A 26,435-nucleotide genomic window follows, 5' to 3' on the forward strand; every position below is an offset into this window, starting at 1 on the left:
AAAAACGTACATTTATCATAAAAAAGAACATCACATCCTTGGTTTCGTTCATCTCCAACAAAGCAGGCTTTTCCCCCCTTTCTGCTCCCTACTTGGAAAATGGTGAGGGCGCTACACAGTAGGTGGATTCTGGGTACGAGAGAGTGAAGGATGCAGGGCAGGAAGATGCCAGCGCTCGGAATTTGGTAAAAGGTAAACTCTCCACGGGGCAGGCCTGGCTTCGTTTTTCCTAGCTCGAGTCCAGGGAGATAAGAGACCATCAGTGAAAGGCCAGGCTTGGGATAAGTTTCTCAGTTGTTGGTCAGGGAGGCCTTTTGACATCAAGAGACAAAAGATGGACCAGCATGAAAATGCCTGGGTTATTCTCAGTCTTATGCTTATTCTGGGAAAAGTGTGATATGGTTCCCAAAGAACATTTCTCTTTTGTGATCTTCAGGTCAGTTTGGAAAAAAAAAAAAAAAAGTGGAAGCGCAAATGATGACGCAAACCTGATTTCGAGAGTAATTGAGAATAGTTACTGATAGCATATGAGAATCAGAATTCTGTTGTTGACAGTGTAATAAAGTGGACTTTTACTTAGCTAATAGCTCTTATTCACAAATGTAAATCACGTTTGTTTTGTAAATGGCTTGAGTCTACCGATAGTATTACTCATCATGGCGCAGAATTCTGCGTGAGGTCTGTGACATCCAAGGGAGTTTGTTAGCAAAATAGCAGAACTGTTTCACCTATAACGCATTCCTCACACATGGCCCTCGGGATGGTGTATGGGATCTTCTGTGTTCAGACGTACATATGTGTCATCTTTGATACTATCTGTGCCTATAAGATTACACTTCATGTCTCAGGGAAAGAGAACGCTCCAGAATCTGGCAGAGGTTCCCACCTCAAATCAATTTCCTCGGAATATTTTCAGGCTGTTGATTCATGCAGCACATCCAGCGAGGTAGGATAGCTCAATGGTGTGAATGGCTTGGCTGAGCGCTCTGGGCGTTCCTCCCACATTTTTAACTTGATAACAGGATCCGAAGAGGTTACTTTACCCTGTGGACGTTGGCTTTGTCAAGTTGGCCGTGATGGGCCACTATGAAGATTGGGTCACTCTTTTGGAGAAAAACAACTTAATTCGTTTTGATCCATTCAACAGGTGTTTTTTTGAGAATATATGACGAACTCAGCACTTTTCTAGAGTGGCAGTGGGGTCAGGGGAAACCAAAGAAGTGGATAGGACAGGGACCCTGCCCTCAAGGATTAAAATCCAGTTGGGGTGACAGGACAAATTCAGGGCACAGTGAAGGAGCAAAATTCAGTCCGCCGTAACAGCTGCGGTTGTCTGAGTGCTTGCTCTGTGCCCAGCGTCGAGTCGCGTACTTGACGTGAAGGATCTCATTTACTCCTCAGAGCAAATCTGTGAGGGTTATCACCATCCGTGTTTTTGTAGATGAGACTTAGAGGTGTCAGGTGGGCTGCCACAGGTCTCCCAGGGGACAAGCGCCATAGCCGGGACCCCACGCAGGTCCACCTGAGCTGGAAACACCCCATAGCACGCACAGCGCGTGTGCGTGATAAATCACAAATGTGAACCTTCCGGGCAATGCGCAAAAGCAGAGCTGGAAGGGAAGGATCGCATTCAGGGTCGGGTGGAAAGCTCTGGAAGGGGGAGATCTTGAACTAGGGGAGGACTTGGGTCGGCAGAGGGGAGCTGGAGAAGGTTCCAGGTGGGAGGGGTGGTGTGAGTCTCGGCAGAGGGGAGCTGGAGAAGGTTCCAGGTGGGAGGGGTGGTGTGAGTCTCGGCAGAGGGGAGCTGGAGAAGGTTCCAGGTGGGAGGGGTGGTGTGAGTCTCGGCAGAGGGGAGCTGGAGAAGGTTCCAGGTGGGAGGGGCCCGTGCGGTAGGCTGGGCGGTGTTGTTCCCATTCCCCAGAGGAAGAAACTGAAGCTCAGAGTTGAGTGACTTGCTCATAAGCAGCAGAACCTGGAGTAAACCCAGGTCTCCTGTCCAAAGATCCTTTGCCTCCGCCTGGTTGAGCCGGGCAAATCCCAAGGATCATCGGAGAGACCTCAGCTGGCAGCAAGGCACGTTTAGGAAGTATTTTAATGAGACAATGAACTTACTATTCATAACTATAATGCAAACATTTCATAAAATCTCTTTTTATAGTTGGATTTTTTCCAGATTTACTATCACAATAGATAAATATGAAACATGTCTCTTTTTCAGGTGTCTGGTCCATTTACTCATTCAGATATTTATTGCACTCCAATTATGTGTCAGGCCCTGGTCTAGTTGTTCTTTTTAACATTCAGTCTGTGACACAACTTTCAGGAGATGAAGCTCAGGGTGCAGTAGCCAAGCCAAGTGAGCAGGGTCTAGATCTCCGATATTTTGAATCTCTTTTCAATGGCTTTCTTGATGACAGCGGCCTCTACCAGGGTCCCCAGAGTCTCGAAATTCTCTTCGGGTTAGAAATGCAGCCAACAAGAGTAGGTGTCATTCATCGAGTTTGCTGTGTGTCAGGTACCATGCTAAGAACTTTGTTTTTTGTTCTTTGGGTTTTTTTGGCCGCACCGCACGGCTTGCGGGATCTTAGTTCCCTGGTCAGGGATTGAACCCGGGGCCACGGTGGCAGTGAAAGCACCGAGTCCTAACTACTGGAGCTCCCCGGGAGTCCCCATGCTAAGAACTTTGTTATCCTATTATTTGTCCCATAAAAGATATTATTATTTCCACTTCACAGGCGAGGAATTTGAGGATTTCACAAAGTAACTCAGTGACAGAACCAGGATACAAACCAGGGTCTGTCTGTCTCCAAAACCGTGCCCTTAACCACGGGAAAGGCTCGTTCAAATGAACTCCTAGCTGGGACCCCAATATGTACAGAAGTGGAAGAAGAGTGGGGCAGCCAGGAGCAGGCAGAAGAAGCCCAGAGCACCGTGTCCCATGTCCCACCCTCCTCTGCCGGCCTCTGCAGAACTGTCAGGGTGCCCTCATCACTGTGTAAAAGCCTCTTGTCCAGATGGTTTCCGAGAATTCCTGCGGCACTGAAAGTATATCTGGTTCTACCGTGGGTCCAAAAATGGCTTCAAAAACAAGAGCAAGCAAAGTCAAATCTGAGAGCCTCTTGAGGAGACCTAAACACTGATGGCTTCTTTCAATATAAGTGCACATAAGTACATGTGCTTCTGTAGCTGTGGGTGCAGACTTAGTTGTCCTTGGAGAGCACTTACTTTACTGCCTGAAGTTCTGGAGCTTTTGCTGCTAGGCCTGTCTCATACTTCCATTAATCACTGAGTTAATATCATAACCACACCATGAGGTAGGTGTTATGTCCCTTAGACAAATGGGAAGCTGAGCTCAGAGATGACAGTGACTTGCCCGAGGTCACACAGGAATTAGTAGCTGGCCCCGCTTTAAATCGGGTGCTTTGACATCTAGTTCTGTCCTCTTTTCCTTAAGCCAGAGCGGCCTGTCCTCCCCGTCCCCTTCTGCCCACACGAGCTGATCTTAGTATGTAATTCATTATTCTCTCCCCTGCTCAGAGGCTTAACTGCCTTCTCATGGATTCTAGGGCCAAGGTGAAATCCCTTAACTGAGTCCTGAGTATCCACAGTCTGCCCCTAATCTGCATCACCATCTTCGACTTTGATGTAATTTACCTCCCTGGAACCCAATTGCCCCCCCCCAACAAAGTAGGACCTCCAGGTGAGAAAGGGGGCCCCACCACAGGTAGAAGGAAAGGGGGCGGCCAAAGGCTTGGGCGCGGGGAAGCCCGGGACCCATTTAGGAAGAAAGGAACTAAGGTTTGTTTAACATCCACCAAGGTCGGAAAACCCCAGCTTGAATCTCAGGTTAACAGTTCAGCACACCTCGGACAAGACTCTTGAGGGTTTCCTTTATCTTCCATAGTGCAATACTGGTGGTGGTCCTGAGTCCCTCATCAGATGCCCCGACAGCATGCAGGACGTCCTATACGGTGAAACACATTTTCAAAGTAGAAAATGCTGTATTCTTATTTTTATCCCCTTCTCCCTTCTCTGACTTAGAGGTTATGCTTTCTTCTTGGACACCTCAGCAGTAAATAGGAACACCGCTCTCCTATGGCACTTACCATGGACTGCCTAGTAGTTCCTCATTTTTGTACGTGCCTTTGCTGTGCTCCAGGTCACCCCAAACACTTCCCACGTTGAACTGTGGTCGTTTTTGCCCCATCTCTCCTCATGTACATTGGAGGATCACAGAGCAAGTGGCACCTGGATTCTGTCTTGAGTCCTTTAGACCACTTAGCACAGCATTTTGTTTGATCACAGTCGGTACCCAAATTATCGGTACTCAAATCTGCGTTATCTCATTGCATGAGTATACTGGATACGGTTGCGTAGGACTCTGAAGATTTGCTTTAAAATATACTACCGTCTTGAGACTTTAGAGACAGTTAGTGAGCCAAAGATATGCCTCATTTAACCGAAGAAGCTTTGGTCATGTACTAAACTAGCGTAGAAATTGGGGATTTCTGATGTTGATGGGTGAGAGACAACTCGAAATATAATTTTTTTTTCAAATCTAGAAAAGACCAAAAAGGAGAGGAGCTCGCATATGAAAGCAGCGGCATGTTGCAAACCCAAACTGAAAAATAACATATGTTCCGCTGGCTCCGTACTCCGCTGTGATCTTGGCACACCTTCATAAGGGGGCTGAAGACTGTCTTGTCCTGTTTGTAAGCCCGTGTTTAGAACTGATTGTCTGGCTCTCGGGCTCCACCTGCAGCAAGTTTTCCTACCTGGATTTAAGAAAATCCATGCAGTAAGCAGCAGCAGACCTTGGTGAATGGCCCGTTTGGGAACCCTGCCCCGACCCCATCGCACAACTGCACTCACCTGTCTTTCTGTTTCTCATAAGAGCTCGGTGTGGTTCAGCAACCGCCGTATACGTGAAACGTGTGATGGGTTGTGAGAGTTGGCTTTTCTAGTAACGATCACGACCGTATCACTAACACAAAGAAATCTTCATGAGGGACAGAATCTAAGAAGATGTCTTAACAATTTAGCCTCCCTGGTTCCCATGGGAATATGGATGTTTCCTTTTGGAGGAAAAGAGCACGGCCATCCATAAGATGAAAGAAAGACTCCGGAACAGTGTGTTTTGCATCTCAAAGTTGAAAATAGATCTAGGACGTTTATGCAACAAGTCTGTTATTCTTGAAAGTAATAGATTATTGGAGAGAACACTACCTGGGAAGGAATGTTAGCGCAGTAGCAGGATGCACGCCAGGACCTATGGTGACTGAGGCAGGGGACACATGGAGGGCCCCTGGAGAATCGCCCCCTTGCCTGAACCTCCGGTTGTCTGTGGCTTTCAGATTAGGACCCAGATGAGATAAGACGCTGCATGAACTGCCACCTGCCTGCCTCAAGCTTATTCCTGACACTGCCCTTCCCACCAAACCACTTCCCATTCCTGCAGCGGCCTCACTTCCCCTCTTTACCTCTTCGCCTCGGTGGCTGCACGGACCACCCCCTCTGCTGGCAACCCCGCACCTGCACCATGCTCCCTCTGCTTTGCTTGGCTCTCTCATCCCTAAAGCCTCCAAGCTGACTTCCTCCAGGCAGTCTTCTCTGATTTCCCCCTCCCCTCTCCTTTCACAGCATCTCTACCAAAGTGAAGGCACTACCAGTTTACTTCTGTCTCGCCCCCCTGGGTTGGAAACTCTCTCATGGTCATCTCTGTGTCCCCACCGCCCAGCACCACACTGGTCATATCACAAACATCCAAGGATGCTTGGCGAATGTGCCAGGAGCCCGATTTCAAATTAAAAATAAAGCAGCGAGATCAGCCATCTTGAAGCTTTATCATTCACCTCTTTTACCTCCCAACTCCCATCCTGGCTGCACGAGGTGAAAATCTACACATCCTCCTCAGTAGCTACCTGGACCTCACATGGCAGGAGTAACATACACCAACACTGACAATGGAACAGTTACTTTTCATTACACATTTTTTTCCCTTTCTTACGAGGTTAATAGCAGGCCCCCCTTTTATTTATTTCTTTATTTTTGGCCGAGCCACACGACTTGCGGGATCTTAGTTCCCGGACCAGGGATCGAACCTGCGCCCCCTGCAGTGGAAGCGAGGGGTCTTAACCACTGGACCGCCAGGGAAGTCCCCAGGCCCCCTTTTAAAGTTTAACTTGGGAATAGGACGTCCTTGTGTGTATCCCCGCCCCCGCGCCCAGGGCCTCGCAGGCTTAAGCTGCACGGTGTGAAGGTGCCCCTGGAATGTTGCAATACCGTGGGCTTGGCATCTGCTCTGCTGGTCCCTGCCTACAATCACCTCTACTAACTGCCTTGCCCGTGAGATCCTCTGTTGACCGCTTGAGTCTCAGCTTGAATTCCTGCAGGGCAAGACTTAGAGCTTCCTGTGTTCCCAGCGCACAATACCTGGCACCAAGTAGACTCTCGATAGCTCATTTTGGATAAATGAATGAGGACCATGTTAAGACACGTTAAAATGTAGTTTGCCGCCAGTTATCAGCTGATCCGAGTGGGACAGTTTGTTGAGCCGAGACGGTTTTCTTGGGCAGGGCTGTCCTGTGCGTGGAAGGAGGTCTAGATCTCACCCTCTGAATGTTGGCAGTATAAATACACATGAAGGTCGGGAGCGTCCCCCCCAGTCATTGCGATGATCAGAACTGCCCCCAGCACACGTGAGCCAGAGCGTGGTCCTTAGCAGGCCAGGGCTGTGGGGTCCTTTAGCTTTGAGTGGAGAAAAACTAGTGCATTGCCATAGACTGCATGCCCTTCCCTCGCCGTTCCCTCTCAGATGCCCGTATGAAGGGGGATAACAGATGACAGAGGCTGTGATGGACCAATTCAGCTGTATCACCATCCCGAGAAGAGAGAGATCAAAGGGCACGTTCCGTTCAAGGTCAGGTTACTGTGCCTCCTTTCCGCACAAAGGACAGCTTATTGCCTGCATATCTGATCATATATTTTAAAACCAGTAAGAAGTTTAGACAGATTTTCTTTCGAGATTCCAGACAATCAGTATCCTTGTAAATAAGAATCCATAAAATTGTTTTCTTAGTATTGCATTTTTTTCCCAGCATGTACAAATATATACGGTGTTATTTGAATTCCAAGGGTTTTACAATGTTGTTTTTTTTTTTTAACTTGGAAATCAAATTTTATATCTGAAAGGTTAATGGAGAAAACTAATTATGCTATCTGGTAACCAAATGTGTGATGAGACGTTTGTCTCTGTAATTAACAGCAAGGAACTTTTATAGTTTCATAAAATTGAATGCTACATACAGTATTCTGTGAGCATTTGTTCGGACGACGTGTCCAAAACAGAGATGTTTATGGATGATATAAAGTTGAACTGAAATGTAATGCAGGTGTCTGCTGTGCATCTCACAGAATTTCTCATTGTTGAAATGAAAGCCAGAAGATTAATAACTTGACTTTGTCATGATAAAATAAGTAATGTGTTCTTGGAACAGTGGTATGGTACATAAGTTACTCAGTAATTCCAAGAATTTATTCTGTTCCAGGAATAATATCCTGAACGATTTATTTTTACAGAAAAAGTTGATGCAACATAATAGCCTACGAAGTTGCTTGTATGGCTAAAGGAATTATATCTCAAACGTGACTTCACACCCACACATAAAGTGTAGAGAACCCCACAGAAACGCAAGGTTAAGGCACACCTTGAAAGGAAGAAGTCAGGAGGTGCAAAAGTAAAGGTTCTTCTGTGAACATTAACTCATTCTCCTCGCACCTATATAATTTTTTCGGTTACCAGCAAGGCTTTAACGGGTGCCCTAATAAGCATCGTGTGGAATATGGCGGCGCAGCGTTTGCTGCAGGAGTGGGAGCTCTAGCCGTGCCTGTGAACTGCTTAACTCCGCCCTGAAAGAGGGAGCAGCGCAGCCACGAGGGGCCCAGACCTAATCCGTCTTCCTCTGGCTCCCTTTGGTCATTTTGGGTCACTCAGTCTTATCCTTTGTGAAATGGGGGAAACGGTGCCCTGTCTGTCGTCTTCGATAAACTAGGAAGGCGCTGAGGATGAGACGCGTTCCCTTGGGAGAGCTTTCATAAAAGACACGATTGCCTCTAGGCACCAAGTGGCCTCATCTTGCAAACCCCACGCCCCACGGAAACCGGGGGAACTTCCGTCACAGATGCCACAGGTGTTGGTTTACGCCTTGTACATCAGTAGTGTTTGGGTTTTTTTTTTTTCCCCAGCTCTCCTCAACAGTAGCGTCCCAGCATAGCTGATACTAGAATTTACCCATTCCTGTATGCATTGGTAGGTCTTTATTGAGCAGCCCCTGGTGCCAGGCTAGGAGATTTGACAGCCCACTGGGGTGTGACGGGAACACAGAACCAGGGGACCTCACCTGGGGAGTTAAGGGATGTGACCCTTGAGAAGAGGACATTGAAGCAGAGAAAGACCTGAAGAGTAAGTATGGGGGTGGGGCCGAGGCTGTGAGCCGGTCAGGAAACGACAGGCCCCCAAGAGCCGAAGACCTTCCTTAGAGCGGATGCAGAGAGCCCTCTGGCCATCCAGGACAGTCGCTAATGGCGTTCGGATTTAATTGTCCTGAAGTGAGGCCTGGGCGCTGGTATTTTGTCACAGTTGTCCAGGTGATTCTACTGTGTGTCAGACCCCGGAGCCGCCATCTAGAACAAGGGGAGACGTGGCAGGAGCCAAGGCTGGAGGAGCCCCCAGCACAAGCGCTGGCCTCCATCCCCAGGTGGCCGGCATCCCACCGAGGCAGGCCACGTGATGTGGTTTGCATTTCTGAAAGATCACCCTGGCTTCAGGATGGACGTGGCTGGGCGGGGAGCAGCGCTGAAGGCTTTTGGCCGTAGCCCCATCAGGTGGTAATGGGAGGCGAGTGGAAGGACTGAAGAGCAATCTAGAAGTTATAATAAGCAGGACTCAGTGATTAATTGGCTGTGAGAGGCGAGGGATGGGAAATGAGGCCCAGGTTTCTGGCTTGGACAGCGGGTTGGTGCTATTTATTAAGGCTCGGGGATAGTCATCATAAAATACATTTTTGGATGTGATTTTAAGGTTGCTCTTGAAATGTGCAAGTGGAGCCATCCATTGGGCAATTGGATATGTGGGCCTGGAGCCCCGAAGTGGGATCGGGCCCCCCACAGACAGACGGTCACTGGAACCAGAGAGAGGCTGGGGGATCCAGGAAGTGTGCGGAGAGGGCCCAGGGAAACTTGGCATTTAAGGCAGTGACCGTGACCTGTAAGTGCGTGGTGAAGTGAATTTAGCAGATTGTCACCAACAGGAACAAGAAGAAGAAGAGAAATAGAAAATATCAGAGTGTCTTGCATGCAGGAAGGATAAATTCGTGAAACTTTGGTTTTCTTGCTGTGAATCACAATCAAAAAAGTTTGGAAGCCTCTGATTTAAGCTGTGGTTGCCTCACCCCTGGAGATTTCCCCTTGGCCTCACTCAGGGAAGGCGACCACTGCCAACCTCCAGGTGCCTTTGGGCCCAAAGTCATCAGAGTTTCTTGAGATTCTTGGAAGAGAAAGGTGCTGTGAATGTGATCCGTTTTCATCATCATTAACATTATTTACATTGAAGATGAAACTGTACGACAGCATGTGTATTTAAGTTGGAATATTTTAAAAAATTTAAATGCCTGAAGAAATATAATACCGCCAGTCCTTAATCTTGTTCATCCTTAACTGACCCACGGTGTAAATACGTGAATTAACATCTCAGTCAGGAGGGGGGATGTGTACTTCTGTACTAGCGTTCTTTTTGAGTTTTCTGTACAGTAGAGCAGAGGGTCAAGATTTCAGATTATATTGAAAGGGATTGTCTCTTTCCAGACAGTAAATTATGAACATTGTCTCTCATATTGAATGAAGGCAAGATTTTGGTTATGCTACTCTAGGAAAATGGAAGCAGCCCTTGATCTACAATCTTGTTATATTTTTCCTGTGTGTATTGTCAGCCTTTGAAGACTTTTGCTTTACGTTTCACAGAACCATGAACACAAAAAAATTCTTATTCTGCTTTTTCCAAGCTAAAATATTTGGCTTTTGTAGAACCAACAGGACTCACATGAACCATGTTTTGAATTTATAGGACACGCCTGAGCCTTCTTCTTTTAGTTTGAAACAGTACAACTAAGTTGGACTCCATAAAGATAGTTTGGTCCAAAGGTTTCATTGTTTCCACCGTGTGTATTAAGATAAGTAGGGGGTGAAGGTGCTGACTAGTTGAAACAGCGCCCAGCGCAGGTCACAACAGCTTCCTGGATGCTACGCAGAGGGACTGTTTTGTGGATGGAGCCCTTCCTGCCATCCAGCTAGTTAGTTTCCCGAGCGTCTTAATAGAGCAGTGAGGCTCATGGACCTCGGAGTGTGGCGGGTCTCTAATGTCTAAACTCAGAGTCTCTGTTTTGTCCTGGGTGAGATGTATTCATAACATCCGAACCTCTTAGCTTGTGATCAGGATTAAGTGCAGGCGGCGTGCTCGCCAGAGGGCCTGGTACACAGTAAGCGCTCCATAAATGGTAACTTGAACACTTTTCCCCCTAAGCACGTCCAAATTCCTTTAAAAAATACATGGCTTGTAATGAGCGTCAAAAGAAAGTCATCTTAGGCCTATACCCCAGGGGTTGCAAAATATGCCCCACCCAGGCCCTCCTTCCTTGACTTTCTCTTGCTGCCGTCTCTGGCCACCTACTTCCCCTTCCTGCCCAGCTTCATCTTTCCTGGGTGACTTAGAGAAGATTTTTTTATGTCCAAAGCTGCCTCTACCAGTTGCCGTATACCCAGCTTTACCTTCCCACAGGGAGAAGATTGTACATAATTCTTCCAGATTATTTTTTTCTTACAAAAAAGTAATACATATTCATTCCAAAACCACTTTGAAAGTTTTAACGTGTAAAGTTGAAAACAAGGTATAAAGTAAAAAGTCCTGTCCCAGTCACACTCTCCAGCAATAACCACTGTTTTTTTTTTTTTTTTTTTGGTTGCACCAGGTGTTAGTTGCAGCAGTAGGCGGGCTCCTTAGTTGCGGCTCGCCAGCTCCTTAGTTGCGGCACGTGGGCTTCTTAGTTGTGGCATGTGAACTCTTAGTTGCGGCATGCATGTGGGATTTAGTTCCCTGACCAGGGATCAAACCCTGCATTGGGAGTGCAGAGTATTATCCACTGCGCCACCAGGGAAGTCCCGATAACCACTGTTAACAATAGTGTGTGTGTAAAAAATACACGTGTGTGTGTTACAAAAAGGAAAATTGAATCATCCTGTATAACGTTTTGTATAACCAAGTCTCCATCTGTTCCACACAGGTTGAGTGTCTAGTTTGAGCCAAGTAGTTAGGCCCCGATTATCCAGTGCTGAAGGAAGTAATCATGGTCTCAGACATCATGGAGTTTCTAGTTTATCCTTCACTTACTTCCAAATGACTATAAAAGGTCCATTTCATTCTTTACAGACATGTAAAGATATACTGTAATCTCATTGTACGGATATGCCATAATTCACTTATCTAATGCTCACTGATTGATGTCTGGGTGGTTCCCAGTGTCTCCCTAGGAAAATGAGGCTACCGTGAATGTCCTCGTACTTGTGTCATGGGTACTTGTCGGAACGTTTCTGTAGGATAAATGCCTGTGAATGGAATTGCCGAATTCCCTCCAAAAAGATCCCCCAACAACAGCCTAGAGAGGGGACCGTAACCCTACGCCTTCACCCAAAATGGGCTTCATGAATCTATAGTCTTTGCCAAATTAATAGATAAAGAATTTCACATTAGTTAATTTCCATTACATTAATAATTAGGGACATTAAGAGATTTGAACTATTTACTTCTCGTGTGAATTGCATGTTCACATCCTGTGCCCATTTTCCATTGTTAGTATGTGTCTTTTTCTTCATTGACTTGTAAGACCTCTCCCGTGTATTTGGGATTTTAACTCTTTGGCTTGATTATTCCTGAACATTACTTGAAGTGGTGGCTTCTGACCTACCCACTTAATGTGGCTGGAATTACAGTCCACGTCTGATGAAGGAACGTTCTATTGGGAGGCCATGTTGTATTTATCGTAAAATCAAAGTTTTCCATGTTATAAGAACACCTGGCGGAGAGGAAAGTAGATAAACTCTCTGAACTGGTTGGGTAGTTCTAGTGGTATCATAGCACTCTCTTCTTCTCATAGAAGTTTATTCTCCTCTGTAGGTGTTCTTTGAGGGACACGTTTGAAAGCAGTGTGACAGCCCATTTTGATTCATTTCCTGGCATTTCTCTGCTCCCCTGGCCCTTCTTACCCGTCTCAAGCCCTTCTTGCCCTTTCTGCTTTGAATGCCCGTTTTCCAGCCTGGACCCATGGCATTCTGTCTTGGGACCTGTCCTGGCGTCAGCTCCTCAGCCTTGATTAAAAAGAGCTCCAGCCTCCCGCCCTGGCTGTGGGTGGGCCTTGCTGAGTGCGCCTGCCCACGTGTTAGGAGAGAGGCCCTGGGTCCTTAGAATCATTGTGCATCCATTTGGGTCCCATGCTAGGCTGTAAACTCCTGCAGGGGAGAGACCGTATCTTGTACTTCTTTTCTTTTTCTTTCTTTGCTCCCACAGTATCTCATATTTAGTAGTAGTACAGTAAATGTTTATTGAATGGATGAATGAAACTGGTATTATCTAAATAGATTTGAAAGGAACCTCATTGTCCTTTCAGTGAAAACGCCATGTACGTGTTGAGCTGCTTAATTATTTTCCACCGAAAACTTCAGCTGAACGGATAGGTCCTCCAGCACGTGGCAGCACGCACGCGGGTTAACGCCTCCTGTTCAAAGCTTTTCTCAGTGGCATTTAGACTCCGTTGTGTCCTTGAATGGACTCCAAGGGCTGTTTCAGGACTGCGGGTTCTGGCACGTTCTCTTCGGTAGAGCTCGGCTCCTTTTTATTTTGGGGGGTTCCACTTCAGATCGCTGGGGAGGGAAGGGCTCGCTTGGTAACCGCCACTCTGTGCTGTAGGGCTCTTCAGACCGCTCTTGCCGAGTCAGAGCCCCAGGCTTGCGTGTCCCTGGTAAACATGGCTGTGGTCCCTGGGGACGGCCAGTTGTGACCCTGATAGCATCCGCAAGCCAACACGGGTTTGGAGTGGGGATGCCAACCCCGGGTCTTCTCAGAGCGCAGAGTGCGCCCCAGATGCCTGGCTCTTTGGCTCACTTGTCAAGCCATGTGGTGAAGAGAGCCGGGGCCTGGGCCTGATGGACCTTGCCTCCTTTTTCCTGCTCTTCCTCTCACTGCTGTCATTTGACAGGTTGTAGTTCAGCCTTTTCTGCAACATGGCTCCATGCCAACTTCTACTCGTGTTTGAGAGGAGTTATTTGCAGCGTTCAGTATAAATCCTGGTCATCTTAGTATTCCTCACTGATAAACTCATCTTGTTTCTATTTCACATATCATTACCTGGAAAATGCAAGGAGTTTTAAAGCTTTTTTTTTTTAAACGTATATTCACAGTGACACGCAGCCATCACCACTGTTTCCAGAACTTCTTCAACATCCCAAACAGAAAGAGTTCTTGCTGTCACTCCTTCTGCACATCTTCTCAGATGTCCCGCCTCTGTTTCTAGAACTGGCAGGGTCAGCTCTTTAGACCATAATGTTGCCCAGCCTCCTCCCTGGAAGCTACAATTTGAGTCCACTTTTTCCTCGTGGATAAAGAACAATGTCCGTAATAACTCGTAGTGTATTTGAAGATAATTAAGTCACTCAATAGCCATTTATCTCTCAGAGAAACGATCCAACTTCTTTAACCTTTCCATGTTCCTTTCCTCTTTTTTGTTGACTTTTGCACGATCTCCTCAAGTTTCTCAACAGGCTCTTTAAAAGAGCGCAGAACCTGGACCTGATGGGAGTTCCCTGGTGGCCTAGTGGTTAGGATTCCAGGCTTTCACTGCCATGGCCCGGATTCAATCCCTGGTCAGGGAACTGAGATCCCACAAGCCCCAAGGCCCCAAAAAACAAACAAACAAACAAACAAACCCAAAACTGGACATGATGCCGTAGTAAGAGTCGGCCCATACTGGATGCAGTGGTGACTGTCCCGCCGTGCTTTAAGTGTCTGTCGGTCCTTTGGTAGAGGTGAGTTACCGAGGGGCATCCTGGGGATGGACTTGACGGTGGGTCAGGGTACATGAGGCGCTGGAGGTGACGCGGTTCTGACCGCTGTGACTGCTGCCTGCCACGGGGACGGGGGTCCAGGAGGAACAGGTGGACTCCTTCCCCAGCTTGGACACAAATCAGGTGATAGCTCTTTTAATGTTGAAATGAGGGTTTTGAGCTCTCTACGTTGTTAGATTAATAGGAAATCTGGTATCTCCGAATACGATGACCTTCCACCCTGTGAATTGTTGGTGAACTGCAGGGGCTGACTTAGTCCAGAAGGCCAGCTACCACTGGTAGTAATAGTAGCTACTGCTACTATGGGAATAGTTCAGGAGCACTGCTTCACCGTCAGCTTTGTGTACATTTCCAACTGCCTGCCGATTATCTAAGTTGCCTTTGTCAAAACTAGCCTCGTTGTATCGCCACTTCCCTGCACCCTTCTAATTCTCTGACTGGTGTTAACATCCATCCGGTCCCCCAAACTAGAAACCTTGGAGTTACCTTTAATTGATTCTCCTTCACATCCCACCCCCATCCCCACATCCAGTGAATCACCGAGTCTCTCTGGTGAACCTTCTTAAATGTCTCTCTTTCCATCTTCTCTCTCCAGCCCCATCCCCCAGTGCTGGTACAGATGGGCACGGTCACTCACATAGCCTTTAGCAACAACCTGCTGGCTGGTTTCCTCTGCCCACACTACTTTCACCATAGTTTTGCCAGATTTGTTTTTCTAAAGTAAGGTCTGATTATTGACCATCCTTACGTTAAACGAGATAATGAATTTTAAACTACCCAGAGCAATAAACCAGTTATCTCCAGCACAAAATTTTTCTTCCTTAACCTGGTACCTTACTGCGATGACCTCACTGTACATTTCCACTTCATCACCTGCCACTTCTCTTGATGAGCCTTAAACTCCCGGCACACAGACTGCTGTTCAGGAAGAAGGGTGGGAGGTGATACAGCTGTGGCATCAACTCAAACAACAGTGAGCTTCTGCCTGGGGCCAGAAGAGTGATGTTTGGGGGGGGGGGGCCACCGTCCCCAGCCCCGAGGGAATGGGAGGTGAATAATTTTCATGAGGGGCTGCAGGGAGGCAGGGTCCTCAGAGAGGAGCTGATTTTTATCTCTAGCAAGGAAGCAGAGGCATCTACAGATCCTGGGGCAATCTGCTACCTGGAGTTCCGGGGGCACAGAGTTAAAAGAGGTGTAGGGTCAACAGAATGGGGAGAATCAGGACCATTTCTTAGAACAACAAACCAGTATAAAGGGATTTGGGTAGAAGATGTTGAAAGATTTGGAGGGGGAGTACCTTTCAGTTTGAACAAGATGATTTTTCTATCTCTGGGGTGCAGGAGATGCTTGATAAATGTTTATTAAATGATTTATTTCTGGTACTTTTTCAGTCCATCCTATTAATATATTGTTTGTTTATAACCTTAGGATCACATTTAATTATACTGGACTTCACTCTGCTTTTGATAGGACATTTCTTTCATTTACTTAAGAAAGGTACATGGAATGCCTACTGCATGTCAACACCAGTTAATTTTTAGGGCAAAGATATGGTGACTGTTCTTTGTGAGTCTTTGTGAAAAGAAGGCATATAGAAACGGACATACAATGTTTATGTACGTCATCTCACTCTATGTTTGGGCATTACCGTCTTTTTTTCTTTTATTACCCCAGACCATGAATAATCGTGTTCTGCCTAGTATATCTTTCTCTCCTGGCCAAGTTAAAGGAGATCCTGTATGGTGACTTGTGTATTGCAAGACTCTGTATGTATTATATAAATTCTTTACGTAAAGGAAAGTGATCTAGTAGAGTCTTGAGGTTTAGCAAAGGGTAGAATCCAGCCTACTATCTTTTGTAGACCTTGTCCAAAGGAGTCTAGTCAGGAAACGCTCAAAACATTTTTCATTTAAGGCTGTTTTACCTATAAGGCAGCCACATAGCATGGATCCATGTTAGTAAGATTTCTTACTGTTTTGTCTTTTCTAAAAAGATGCAGCCCCTTGCGGTTAAACATAAGTAAAGGCATAGTTAGGTTTGGAAAGGAATCAGGAAAGTGCACAGCTTTCCTTAGGGAATCGTGCTTCTTTAGAGCTTCCTTTTCCTGACATTTATACCTGGAGAAGACATTGCCTTAAAACTGGAAAGACAAAGAGAGGTCAACTAGGGCTTCGAATCTCAATCTCTTAATACTTCCTGCCCTTTTTTTGTTTTTTTTTTTTGGAATCAGGGAACTCGGCTTCACTGTGACAGTCAGAATAAGCCCACTTTTTCTGAGAAGGACTTTTAGAGGCATTCGGTGCCCTGTGAACATCTTGGTAACGGAAAAACCTGCATCCCTCCTAGACTGCCCTGTGTCCCCCTAGGTTATGCCCAGCAAGGTCTGGTTCAGAATTCATTTTACGGTTCAGGAAGCTGAAGTCAGAGAACGGCAAGTGGCTTGTCTTGCATCAAGTAGCAAGTCGGCACAGTTGGAAAGCGAGTCCAGGTCTGGGGAGCACCAGCCGCGGCCTGTCCCCTCACCCACACACCAGCATCCGTGGTCTGAGCCTCTGCGGTGCCCCTGCTTGCCTGCGATCCCCGCACCCACTCCATCCCCGTGCATGCAGGCTGCTCAGCTTTTTCTGTCGTCCCCACTTTTAGTCTTCAAGTCTCCCCCCCGGCCCTCTGCTCCGTCCCTCCCAAATGTGCTTGTGCGAGGATACTCTCCCCCTCTCTGCAGAGCGCATCATCGCCAGCCAGCGTGTGATGTGTGATCCGGTTCCAGGAGCTCTTCCCCCAGGCGGTATGGTCAGGGCTGCTCCCGACTTCTCTGGCTAAAGGAAGGACAGTTCAGTTACCCGTTGTCCCCTGGGGACGCCCAGCGTGTGTCCTCTAAGAAGCTCCCCGCAGCCAGCCTGTTTCCAGCCTTCCCCGCATCTCTCAGTCTCTCAACTTTCCTCTCCTTGACTTGGGCAATTGTTGCACCTTTCTACGTTCCGTCCCTTCAGATGTCCCGCAGTCAGATGTACTGTGAGCTCTCTTGTCAGGAAGTCAGCCAGCTCTGCTGCCCTCCTTCACAGACCCCTGTTTTCTTCCTCCTCGGTCCCAGGTCCTGGTCTGTTGTTGTGGTTGGTTTTTTGTTTTGATTTTAGAAGAAATGTTTCTAAACGTCAGCCCACCGCCAGGATCCCCCTTGATGCTTGCGCCTTCTTTCCTCTGCCGAGGAGCCTGGACTCCCACATGAAAATACCAAGTATGCAGACTTCACGCTGTAGTTTCAGTCTTGTAATCTTCAGAGCTACAACTTCTGGGGCTGTGAAACGAAGGTCATGACAAAGCAGATTTGCTCTTCGAAAGTTCCAGGATCCTCATGACTTCTTTCCCCGCCCAAGACAGCACTTTATCATAGAATTCAGTCCCCGGAGCAGAGGGGGAACCTTTGAAGAGAGCATATCCCTGTTGCTGTGATGCATCAGGGTTCATGTGCAGCTGGCACTGACCCGGGGGCCAGGCAGTGTGCCTGCCTTCATCCGGCTTGGCTGGTGCAGCTCCCGCCAGGGAGCCAGGAGGGAGGGCAGCGGCAGCCACCAGCCGGTGTCAGCTAAGATCAGCGCGCCGCAGGTGGGTGCGTGTACAACGCCCTTGATCTAGAAGATCAAGGATAAAAACGCTGCAGGAAAGAAGCTGCTCCTCCCGAAACTGTGCTGCTACTCTAGCCGGGAAGGGTTAGGTTTGGATGCTGAAACTAACACCAACCACACTGGCCTATAGATGTATCTTGCAGAATTCCTCTGGGACCTCTTCCAGACACGCCCTGTTCCCCAGACATCTTGAGAAACGTGTAAATTTTGCTGACTCTGCATTACTTAAATTGTGCTTGGTCATTCATTCTCATAAAATCTGGAACGTGATTTATTGTTTCTATGTTGTCATTGTCACAGGTGTTTGAAGTGAAAAGAGTTTTATTACAAATTAAAATATTTCTCCTCTCAAGCCTATGCCCACACAGAGCAGAACTGTAAATCTGGAAATCTGTGTTATTTCTATGTTTGCTCATGTTACATGTTAGACAGTTAATATTTTTATTATTTTAAAAATTGAAGATACTTATTTGAAAACAGTATATAAAAGCTCCCTTGTATTCAGTAATGTATTCATATATTAATTAGCTAAATATCTAACTAGACAACACAAAATACCTACATTCATTGTGCAGTTAGTGCCACAGAAAAATCTGGCTAATATGATGCTGAGTGCATTAAAACATGATTGTATTAAATGTGCTAGATTTATCTGCAAGAGCTGTGTTTTTCCAAATAGATACTTTCTGTGGGCCTTTTCCTTTTCTTGTAGTTGAAATTGCAGGCATTTAGTAGAGTGACTGTATGAGTGTGTACACATACCCTGGCATTAGACTTTTAACACCCAGATTAGAGAAGAAAAAAAAAAAAAAAAAACTACTTCTCTTAATCTTTGTAAAGATACTGGCTGATGACAATTTAAGAAGATAGTATGTTTGAAATAGCTCCTAATAGATCTAGGCATCCTCTAATGTTATTATTTACAGAAAATATTTTATAGCTGTATAATTTGAGTCATGTTTAAGTAATATTTATTAAGTACCCTCAGTGCAATACAGATACCTTGGTTCAAAAAAGAAAAAAAAAATCCTCTGAGGAAAGAAGATTCTTAAAAGAGAGGCTTGCATCTGGAGTCAGTAATCATTCCCATTTCCAAAGAAGGACGAAGGGGTGGCTTTTTTTTTTTTTTTTTTTTTGGTGGTGGATTATTTTTTCTTTCGCTAATTTACAGTGATATCTCTGGCCCCATTTCCATTAGGAGATGAAAGCATGGAAATTAAAAAACAAATTACAGGAATGAGAAGATTACTGAATGACAGCGCTGGGAGGATCTACCAGCGTGTGGGCAAGGAGGGGGAGAAATTGAAAGAAGAACCCCAGGATTTGGATTCGATCTGGCCTCAGCGTTTGAACCCTGCGGAGGCCCCACCTAGCCTCCACCCGCCTTCCCGTGGTGCGTGGAACGAGTTGCCACCCCAGAGTGGGCAGTTCTCAGGGCAGTATGGCACTCGCTCCAGAACCTTCCAGAGCCAGCCCCACTCCGCCGGGAGCTCCAACGGTATGGCCGTCTTCAGACGCTCACAAGGCTTTCGGGGCCATTGCCCCAATGTGTTTTCTGTCTAAATATTCAGTATGTTCTTTGAGTTCAACATATTAAACCCTCCCTTAATCACCCACCTGCCTTAGCTGAGTTATTTTAAAAGACCAGGAAGACAGAAAGGAAAAAGTTGAAGAGCATCAAAAACCAGAATTGAGACGCAGGAAAAACTGGGGGTTCTCCATTAGAAGGGATAGTTTCTTGGTAGAGATTTTAGCCCTTTAAGAAGTTTAAAGCCATCATTTGCAGAGATAACGATACTATTGTCACAAAAGACTGAACAGTTAGGGCAGAAAGAGCTCCGCTCTGTCATTAAAAGAAGCTTCCTGGTCACGTGGTGTATTAACACATCCCCTTGCCTAGTCTCGTGCTTTCTTCATTGTATCGGAAGAGTCAGTTAAAGGCAGGACTGATGACCCCGCCCCCAGGTGACACCTTCACTTTAACCTCACTTCCAAGCTACAGAACCTGATGATCCATATTTTACAACCTGCTTCATTCAGGTTGAAAATTATTCCTTTAAAGTAAAATTTCCTTAATTTAAATTCCTAATTTTTTTTTTAGTAATTTTTATTGGAGTATAGTTGATTTATATTGTTGTGTTAGTTTCAGGTGTACAGCAAAGCGAATCAGCTATACACATACATATGTCCCCTCTGTTTTAGTTTCTTCTCCCAGATAGGTCACCACAGAGTATTGAGTAGAGTTCCCTGTGCTATACAGTAGGTTCTTATTAGTTATCTATTTTAAATTCCTAATTGTTAAGAAAAAAAATCAAATGGCAAATGTTTTTTCAAAGCGTAAGGAAAAACTCGATCATTTCTCCATTCACGTTAATTTTCCCTCCAGTGACATGGGATGTTACTCGTTCTATAAATTATGTACAGATGTGCAGAACTGTAGTTTACACAAAGAGAACAAGAAGAAAGGAAGAATGCGTTTTCAGTTTCCTTGAAAAGTTAAGGATTTTTTTTTTTTTCCCATACATCATCCCTCAAGAAAAAGAGAACGACTGTGATTTTCTTTTTCTTTTTAAACACAATTTGCAAGAACCAGTTCAGAGGTGTGAAGAGCCATCCTGAGCCACGCTGCTGAGACAGGGAGGGACCCCAGGAGATGTACGGGTGTCTTCTCTCTCTCTTAATTTTACATAAGCCAATATCAGCTTCACATGCTGGCATGCTTCCAGGTTAGAAGGAGATGGCTCTTTAAAGACTGCTCTATAAAAATAAAAAGGGCAGTTCTCTTTAAAATTAGAAAATGATTTATAACAAGCTGAAAAGGGTTGGTTTTGTCCTCTAAAAATGAGAAAGCTAGACTTGGGGTAGTGACTAGGAATATTCTACAAGGTCCTAACTCCACTGCCAGGCGAGAAATGATTAGAGAAATACAATAGCCTTAGGTATGTAGGAAGTTAGTAAGCCCCACATCAATAAGTGTTGGGTGAGCAGTGATCTGTTTTCCAGGATGCAGCAAGGACAGGGGATTTACTTTGGAAAATATTAGTAATGGTAAAAGTTGCAAACCTGAATTCCCCCATATTCGTTTAAAAATAGATCTTTTTGTGTTGATTGCTTGCATGTTTTCGATAGGAATGCATTTGGTGTCTCATTGGAATTATCTGCAGTTTTAAAGTTGTAACATCTCAATGTGCTACAACTTTGAATGTAAGTAATTATGCTGCTCCAAACATGAAGTATATCCACAAATAATGCATACTGCAGGATGTAAATTCCATTTACTGTATAGTAAAAGATATCACTGGACCACAACCTTAGAACTTCCCCCTTCCACCTGTGAAAAAACCGGAGTGACAGCAGTCTCTTATCCTGATCCACTTAAAGGTAGCAGGGTTGGATACTGAGACTGGGAGAACTGCGTTGAAAGCGTGTTTTTCCAAATGTCCCGTTTTATTACAGGGGTAGTAGGAAGATATTTGTTTACATGTAAGGGAAACAGAATAGGATAGTTTTATGAAGGAACAGATACTAAATTTAAACAGTGGAAAAGACACTAAAGTGAAATTAAAGAAATGGGAATGGAAAAAAGATGTAGAAGGATCTCCTTTATGAAGCTGGAGAAAATCCAACACACCAGCACCCTCTAAACCCTCAAGTTCAAAGGGATCCTCCCAGACCCTTCTGCCCCGGCTTTCTCCATCCCAGACATACCACACCCAGAGTGAAAGTTTAATGTGTAGACCGTTCTTAATTTTTGGAATAACATGATTAATGATAAAACTATTTTTTAAACAGACACATTTAATTCTTAATATGAACCCTCAGGACATATCCAGCTACCAGGTTGTTTTTTCTTTTTTCTTTTGGTAACACCGTTCTCAGAGCTAGTTTTGTGTGCAATAGCATGAGTGTGTCTCTAGTGAATTTTTCTGTAATTGTTACCTGAGATGAACTGGGGTGACAGTGAATTGTGTGTGTCCCGTTCATGCAGGCTCTGCCACCCCGAGACACAGCACACACCTGACAGTAGAGAAGCCTGGATAATTAGATGAAGGCAGACCCCAAAATTTAGGTTGTCCAAATTACTGGGTACATTTTCCTCAGGCATGATTTCCTAGTTAACTGCACAGGCTTCAGAAGCCTGTCACGGTATCTTCCTTTTTTTTTTTTTTTGGCTCTTTATAATCTTGCTTTTGCTTGGCGTCCGTCATTCTTTTCTTTCGTGCTCAGGAGAACTTCCAGTGGTGAATTCGTCAGTTGGATCAAACTGCTGTACTTGTAACTGCCAGTCAACGTTGCAGGCCATTCTCCAAGAACTCAAGACCATGCGGAAATTGATGCAGATTCAGGCAGGTACGAAGATCAGGCCTCGGATGGAGGCCTCGGGTTTTGAATGCATATGTGACATCTCTAGTCAGGATGTTCATGGTGCTTTGATTACTCTCTGCTTCCCTCCTTGCTATCCTTTTTTTGTTTGTTTGTTTGTTTAGTTTTTTTAAAAAAAATTTTTACTGGAGTATAGTTGATGACACGCTTCTTCAATTAGCCATTTTCTCCACTTTTTCTACAACCCATCTTCCCATTAGCAACTCTAACAAATGCTTTATGGCTGGTGCATGTGCTCCGGATACTTCACCCCGTCTCCCCACACTTCACAAATGTCAGCTAATTAAACTTTGAAACAATTATACCCGAAAGTGGGCAGAGCGCTCCGGCTCATTTTCCTAATGTGAATCAACAAGGAGGTTCACGTCAGGGAAGGAGGCGAGAAGGCTCATCTTCCCTCCCGAGGGGCTCGGTTTGGGGGCTGCGTGCATCTCACATGCTCCCACTCCTGCACAAGTTCCCACACGCGCGCACACACCCGCCCCCCCCCACTGGGCTCCGCGTGACAGGTGGGGAGCTGCGCATTTTTGTGCACACGAAGGAGCCCTTAGGCAGCGTGGGCTCCGCTGGTGAAGATTCCAGAGCATCAGCTGACAAGGAACGTTGGCCCTCGGGCCCTGCTTGTGGCTTTTCTCCTTAACATGCAGGTCAGAGAAGCTCAGAGACATCTCCTGTTTTGTCTTTTTATTGACGCGACGCTGTTTTTGTTCTCGCCCCTGCTGGACAAGTTGAAGAACAGAAGAGCAGTGAACCTGCAGTTTGGGGTCAGAGTCCCCATGTCTCCCGTCCTAGCTGTTTAACTTCTCTGAGCCTCAGATTTCTCGTCTGTAACTGGAGTATTAATATCTAACTCACAGGGTTGTTGTGAAAATGGAATGAGGCAGTAAATGGAAGTGAACTCTGCAAAGCACGATCCGAGCCTCAGCTATTTCGTTAGCGTTGTTACAAAGCCCGGGAGCATTTCATAGAGGTCTAGAAGTCCAGGCCCTTATTATAGTGGATGTGTTTTCTAGTCTCCACAATTAGGGGAGAGAAAAAGGACATTGTTGTGACAGGTACAGAAAGTAACAAATCATTTTATTAAGCCCCCCCACCCCTCGTCAGGGAAAGCTGCTCCTTGAGCAGGAAAATAGCACCGTCTTTTATGACTGTCACCCCTACTACCCCCCTTTTCTCTGTAAAGGTATTCAGAAAGGTCACTGTTCAGAAATCGTACTTGGTGCCGTTTAGTGAATTCTAGTACAATTTTAATATTCAGTGATGTGGTTTGATGTAAAGAGCTTCAGACTAAAACATATCAGTCACCCAAGATCACGTGAAAGTAAAATGGGCAAAAGGCTTTCTGAGAAGCGACATCTAATTTTATGCGCTGGATTTGGTCTTATCCCAAGGAAAAAAAAAATAAGCATTTTGGTCAGGCCAGTAAGCATTTAACTTACCTTGTTCCACCAGGATAATCTGTGTTCTTATTAACCTGGTAAAGGTTAACATCTGCTAAATAAGGAGCTCAGAAAGAAAGGTTACTTCATTCGGTACAGATTCTTTCCTCAGTGGAAGAATTTGTTAGCACTTAAGAAAATGTGCGTATGAAAGTGTAATGATTTATTTTGTTACTTAAGCTCCTTACTCCTGAAATGGCAGACTACAAATTGCAACCATTTAAATCCTTGACTGAAGCCTTTTTAGGATCTATTAAGTAAATGCCTCTATGTCACCCTGTTTTCTTTTCTGAACCTTTGCAGATTAGGGTGGTGAACGACTCCAAAGCTGTAGGAGAACCCAAAGGATAAACTGAATAAATTACTCTCCTTTTCTTAAACTTAAGAATTTGTGTTGAGTGCGTAGATTTACTTAAGGTTTATTGCCTATAAAACGTAGATTTAAATTCTATTTAGAAAGTTTCACCTTTACTTCAGGGAGAAAGCCAGGACTAAGATCAAGCGGTAAGCTCTGGATACAAAAGACTACGGCTCACTCTGTCCAGACTTGCGGAAGGAGGAGAAAAACTTAGACAGTACCTGTGTTCTTTAAACTTAAATCATTTTGTTTTTAATTTTGGAAAGTGAGGCTGGAGTCCTAGACCATAGATAATTGCTTCGGTCGTCCATCTGGCTTTCGGGATGGAGACCCAGCCGCCTCGGGTGAAAATTTGGACCAAACAGAGAAAAGTTCCTGTCCGGCTTGCATATGAGGATCACTTGAGAAGCTTTAAAAAAATCCTGATGCCCAGGCATCACCCCTGGAAATTCCAATTCAGATTAATCTGGGGCGAGGCTGAGGTATTGGCTTTTTTTTTTTTTTTTTTTTTTAAAGCTCCAGGGTGATTCTGATGTGTAGCCGAGGTCGAGAACCGGTGAGCTAGACTAATTACTGCATGGGCGGTTAAAAAACTTCTCTGCTCATTTTGCAGTGCAAGTAGTTTGTTTCTAATACTTATTTTTAAATTTCTGTCCAGCCTAGAGATGCAGATATCAAGTTCAGAGTACAAATATTCTTTATTTGCAACCTGATAGGAAATGATCCATATTACGTGCATGTAAAGATCTTTAGATTTTCATTTGGCTTATTTTTAGACGTGTACTTCTGTAAAAAAAAAACAAAAGTGGCTATGTCCTGTGGTTGTATTTATCAAACCATATTAACACATGAAGATTTAAGTAATAATGCCATATTTTCCTACTAAACTTTGCATCAGAGTATTTTTATTTATTTATTTATTTATGTATTTATTTATGTATTTGGCTGCATTGGGTCTTCGTTGCTGCACGTGAGCCTTCTCTAGTTGCGGCGAGCGGGGGCTACTCTTTGTTGCGGTGCATGTGCTTCTCATTGCGGTGGCTTCTCTTGTTGCGGAGCACGGGCTCTAGGCGCACGGGCTTCAGTAGATGCAGCACGCAGGCCCTGGAGCTCGAGGGCTTCAGTAGTTGCAGTGCGCGGGCTTCAGTAGTTGTGGCTCGCGGGCTCTAGAGCACAGGCTCAGTAGTTGTGGCTCGCGGGCTCTAGAGCGCAGGCTCAGTAGTTGTAGCTCACGGGCTTAGTTGCTCCGTGACATGGGGGATCTTCCCGGACCAGGGCTCGAACCTGTGTCCCCTGCATTGGCAGGCGGATTCTTAACCACTGCGCCACCAGGGAAGTCCCCAGAGTATTTTTAAATGGTTAATAAACGTTACTTCTCGAAGGGCACCTATGAGAACTGTAATTAGCATCCTTGGTTCCCTTAAGTACATAGGCAGCATCAGCACCCAGTTCTTGATGGGTGCTTGTCATCTTTGGAACTCAAACTGTTTCTGGGTCTTACTGATTTGCTCTCCTTGTACAGAATTATAGCCTTCCTCTTTTTCAGCTACATGAAACTGAGGCACAGAGAAGCAGCCTGGTCAGAACCCAGGAGAGTGGTATGTGGAGATAGTTGATGTGTGGAACAGCATTGGTTTGTGAGGCCGGATTAACTGGACCTGAAACTGACCGGCAGGCCTGGCCCACATGCTTACTGGTCATTCCTGAATGACGCTTTTGATCAGCTTTGCCCCAGTGACCGTCCTTGCTCAGCCTTTGTCAGTTTTGGCACCTGTAGGTTGCTGGCTACTGATCAGTTTAACCTCAAGTGACAACTGGAATATTCCTGAGACTGGCTTGCCAAAAAGCGTGGACATCCACACCGCAATTTAATTTCCGGAGTTCTCAGTTATACAAGAGTGTCATGGGATGTGTAAAGTCATGCTTCAGTGTTTTTTCATAGCTCATCATCCTTTCCTCCTGTTGATTACCCACCAGCGTTTGGAGCAGAGTTTTCTCTTGGGTTTTTCTGCCTGTGGACCTTTAAGGCTGCATTTGGTTATCTTCAGGTCCAGCGTGAGGTTGATTTCAGGGTGCCTCGTCCTTGAGTGAACCCCCTTCAGCCTCAGTTTATGAAGCAAGTACGTACTCCTGAGTTAGAGACAAGTGCCTGTACCATATTTTTGTTTGTTGTTCGCAGTTGGAACCCAAAACAGACAACAACCCCCAATTTCCCTTATCTGCTCCCAGCGAACTGCCGTCTCGCGCAAGAGAAATAAAAAGAAAAAAGTGCCCCTGAAGACTGTGGAACCTCTCACTGTGAAACAGAAGCCCAGTGCGTTAGAAGCCGAGAAGAAGGCGGTGGTGGCCCCCGAGAACCCCAGTCTCCCCTCGGCCGAGCACGCCTCCCCCAGGGAGAACCACATCCTAGGATTCGGCATCGTCCTCGAATCACCGGCCTCTGATGTAAGTGGATGTTTTCTGGCT

At 45.6% G+C, this 26,435-nt stretch overlaps 1 protein-coding gene across 8 annotated transcripts in view; it reads left to right on the forward strand.

Annotated features, from left to right (window-relative positions):
- BEND7 (BEN domain containing 7) overlaps window positions 1-26,435 on the forward strand; it is a 76,845-nt gene that overhangs the window by 4,489 nt on the left and 45,921 nt on the right. For all 8 annotated transcript variants that reach the window (XM_057542097.1, XM_057542099.1, XM_057542096.1 and 5 more), the window contains exons 3-5: window positions 18,988-19,287; window positions 22,017-22,139; window positions 26,149-26,414. In XM_057542097.1, the coding sequence (XP_057398080.1) occupies window positions 18,988-19,287; window positions 22,017-22,139; window positions 26,149-26,414 (689 nt within the window). The remainder of the gene's footprint in view (window positions 1-18,987; window positions 19,288-22,016; window positions 22,140-26,148; window positions 26,415-26,435) is intronic.

Source organism: Balaenoptera acutorostrata, chromosome 3 (genome assembly GCF_949987535.1).
Source record: "Balaenoptera acutorostrata chromosome 3, mBalAcu1.1, whole genome shotgun sequence".
NCBI classification, from domain to species: domain Eukaryota; kingdom Metazoa; phylum Chordata; class Mammalia; order Artiodactyla; family Balaenopteridae; genus Balaenoptera; species Balaenoptera acutorostrata.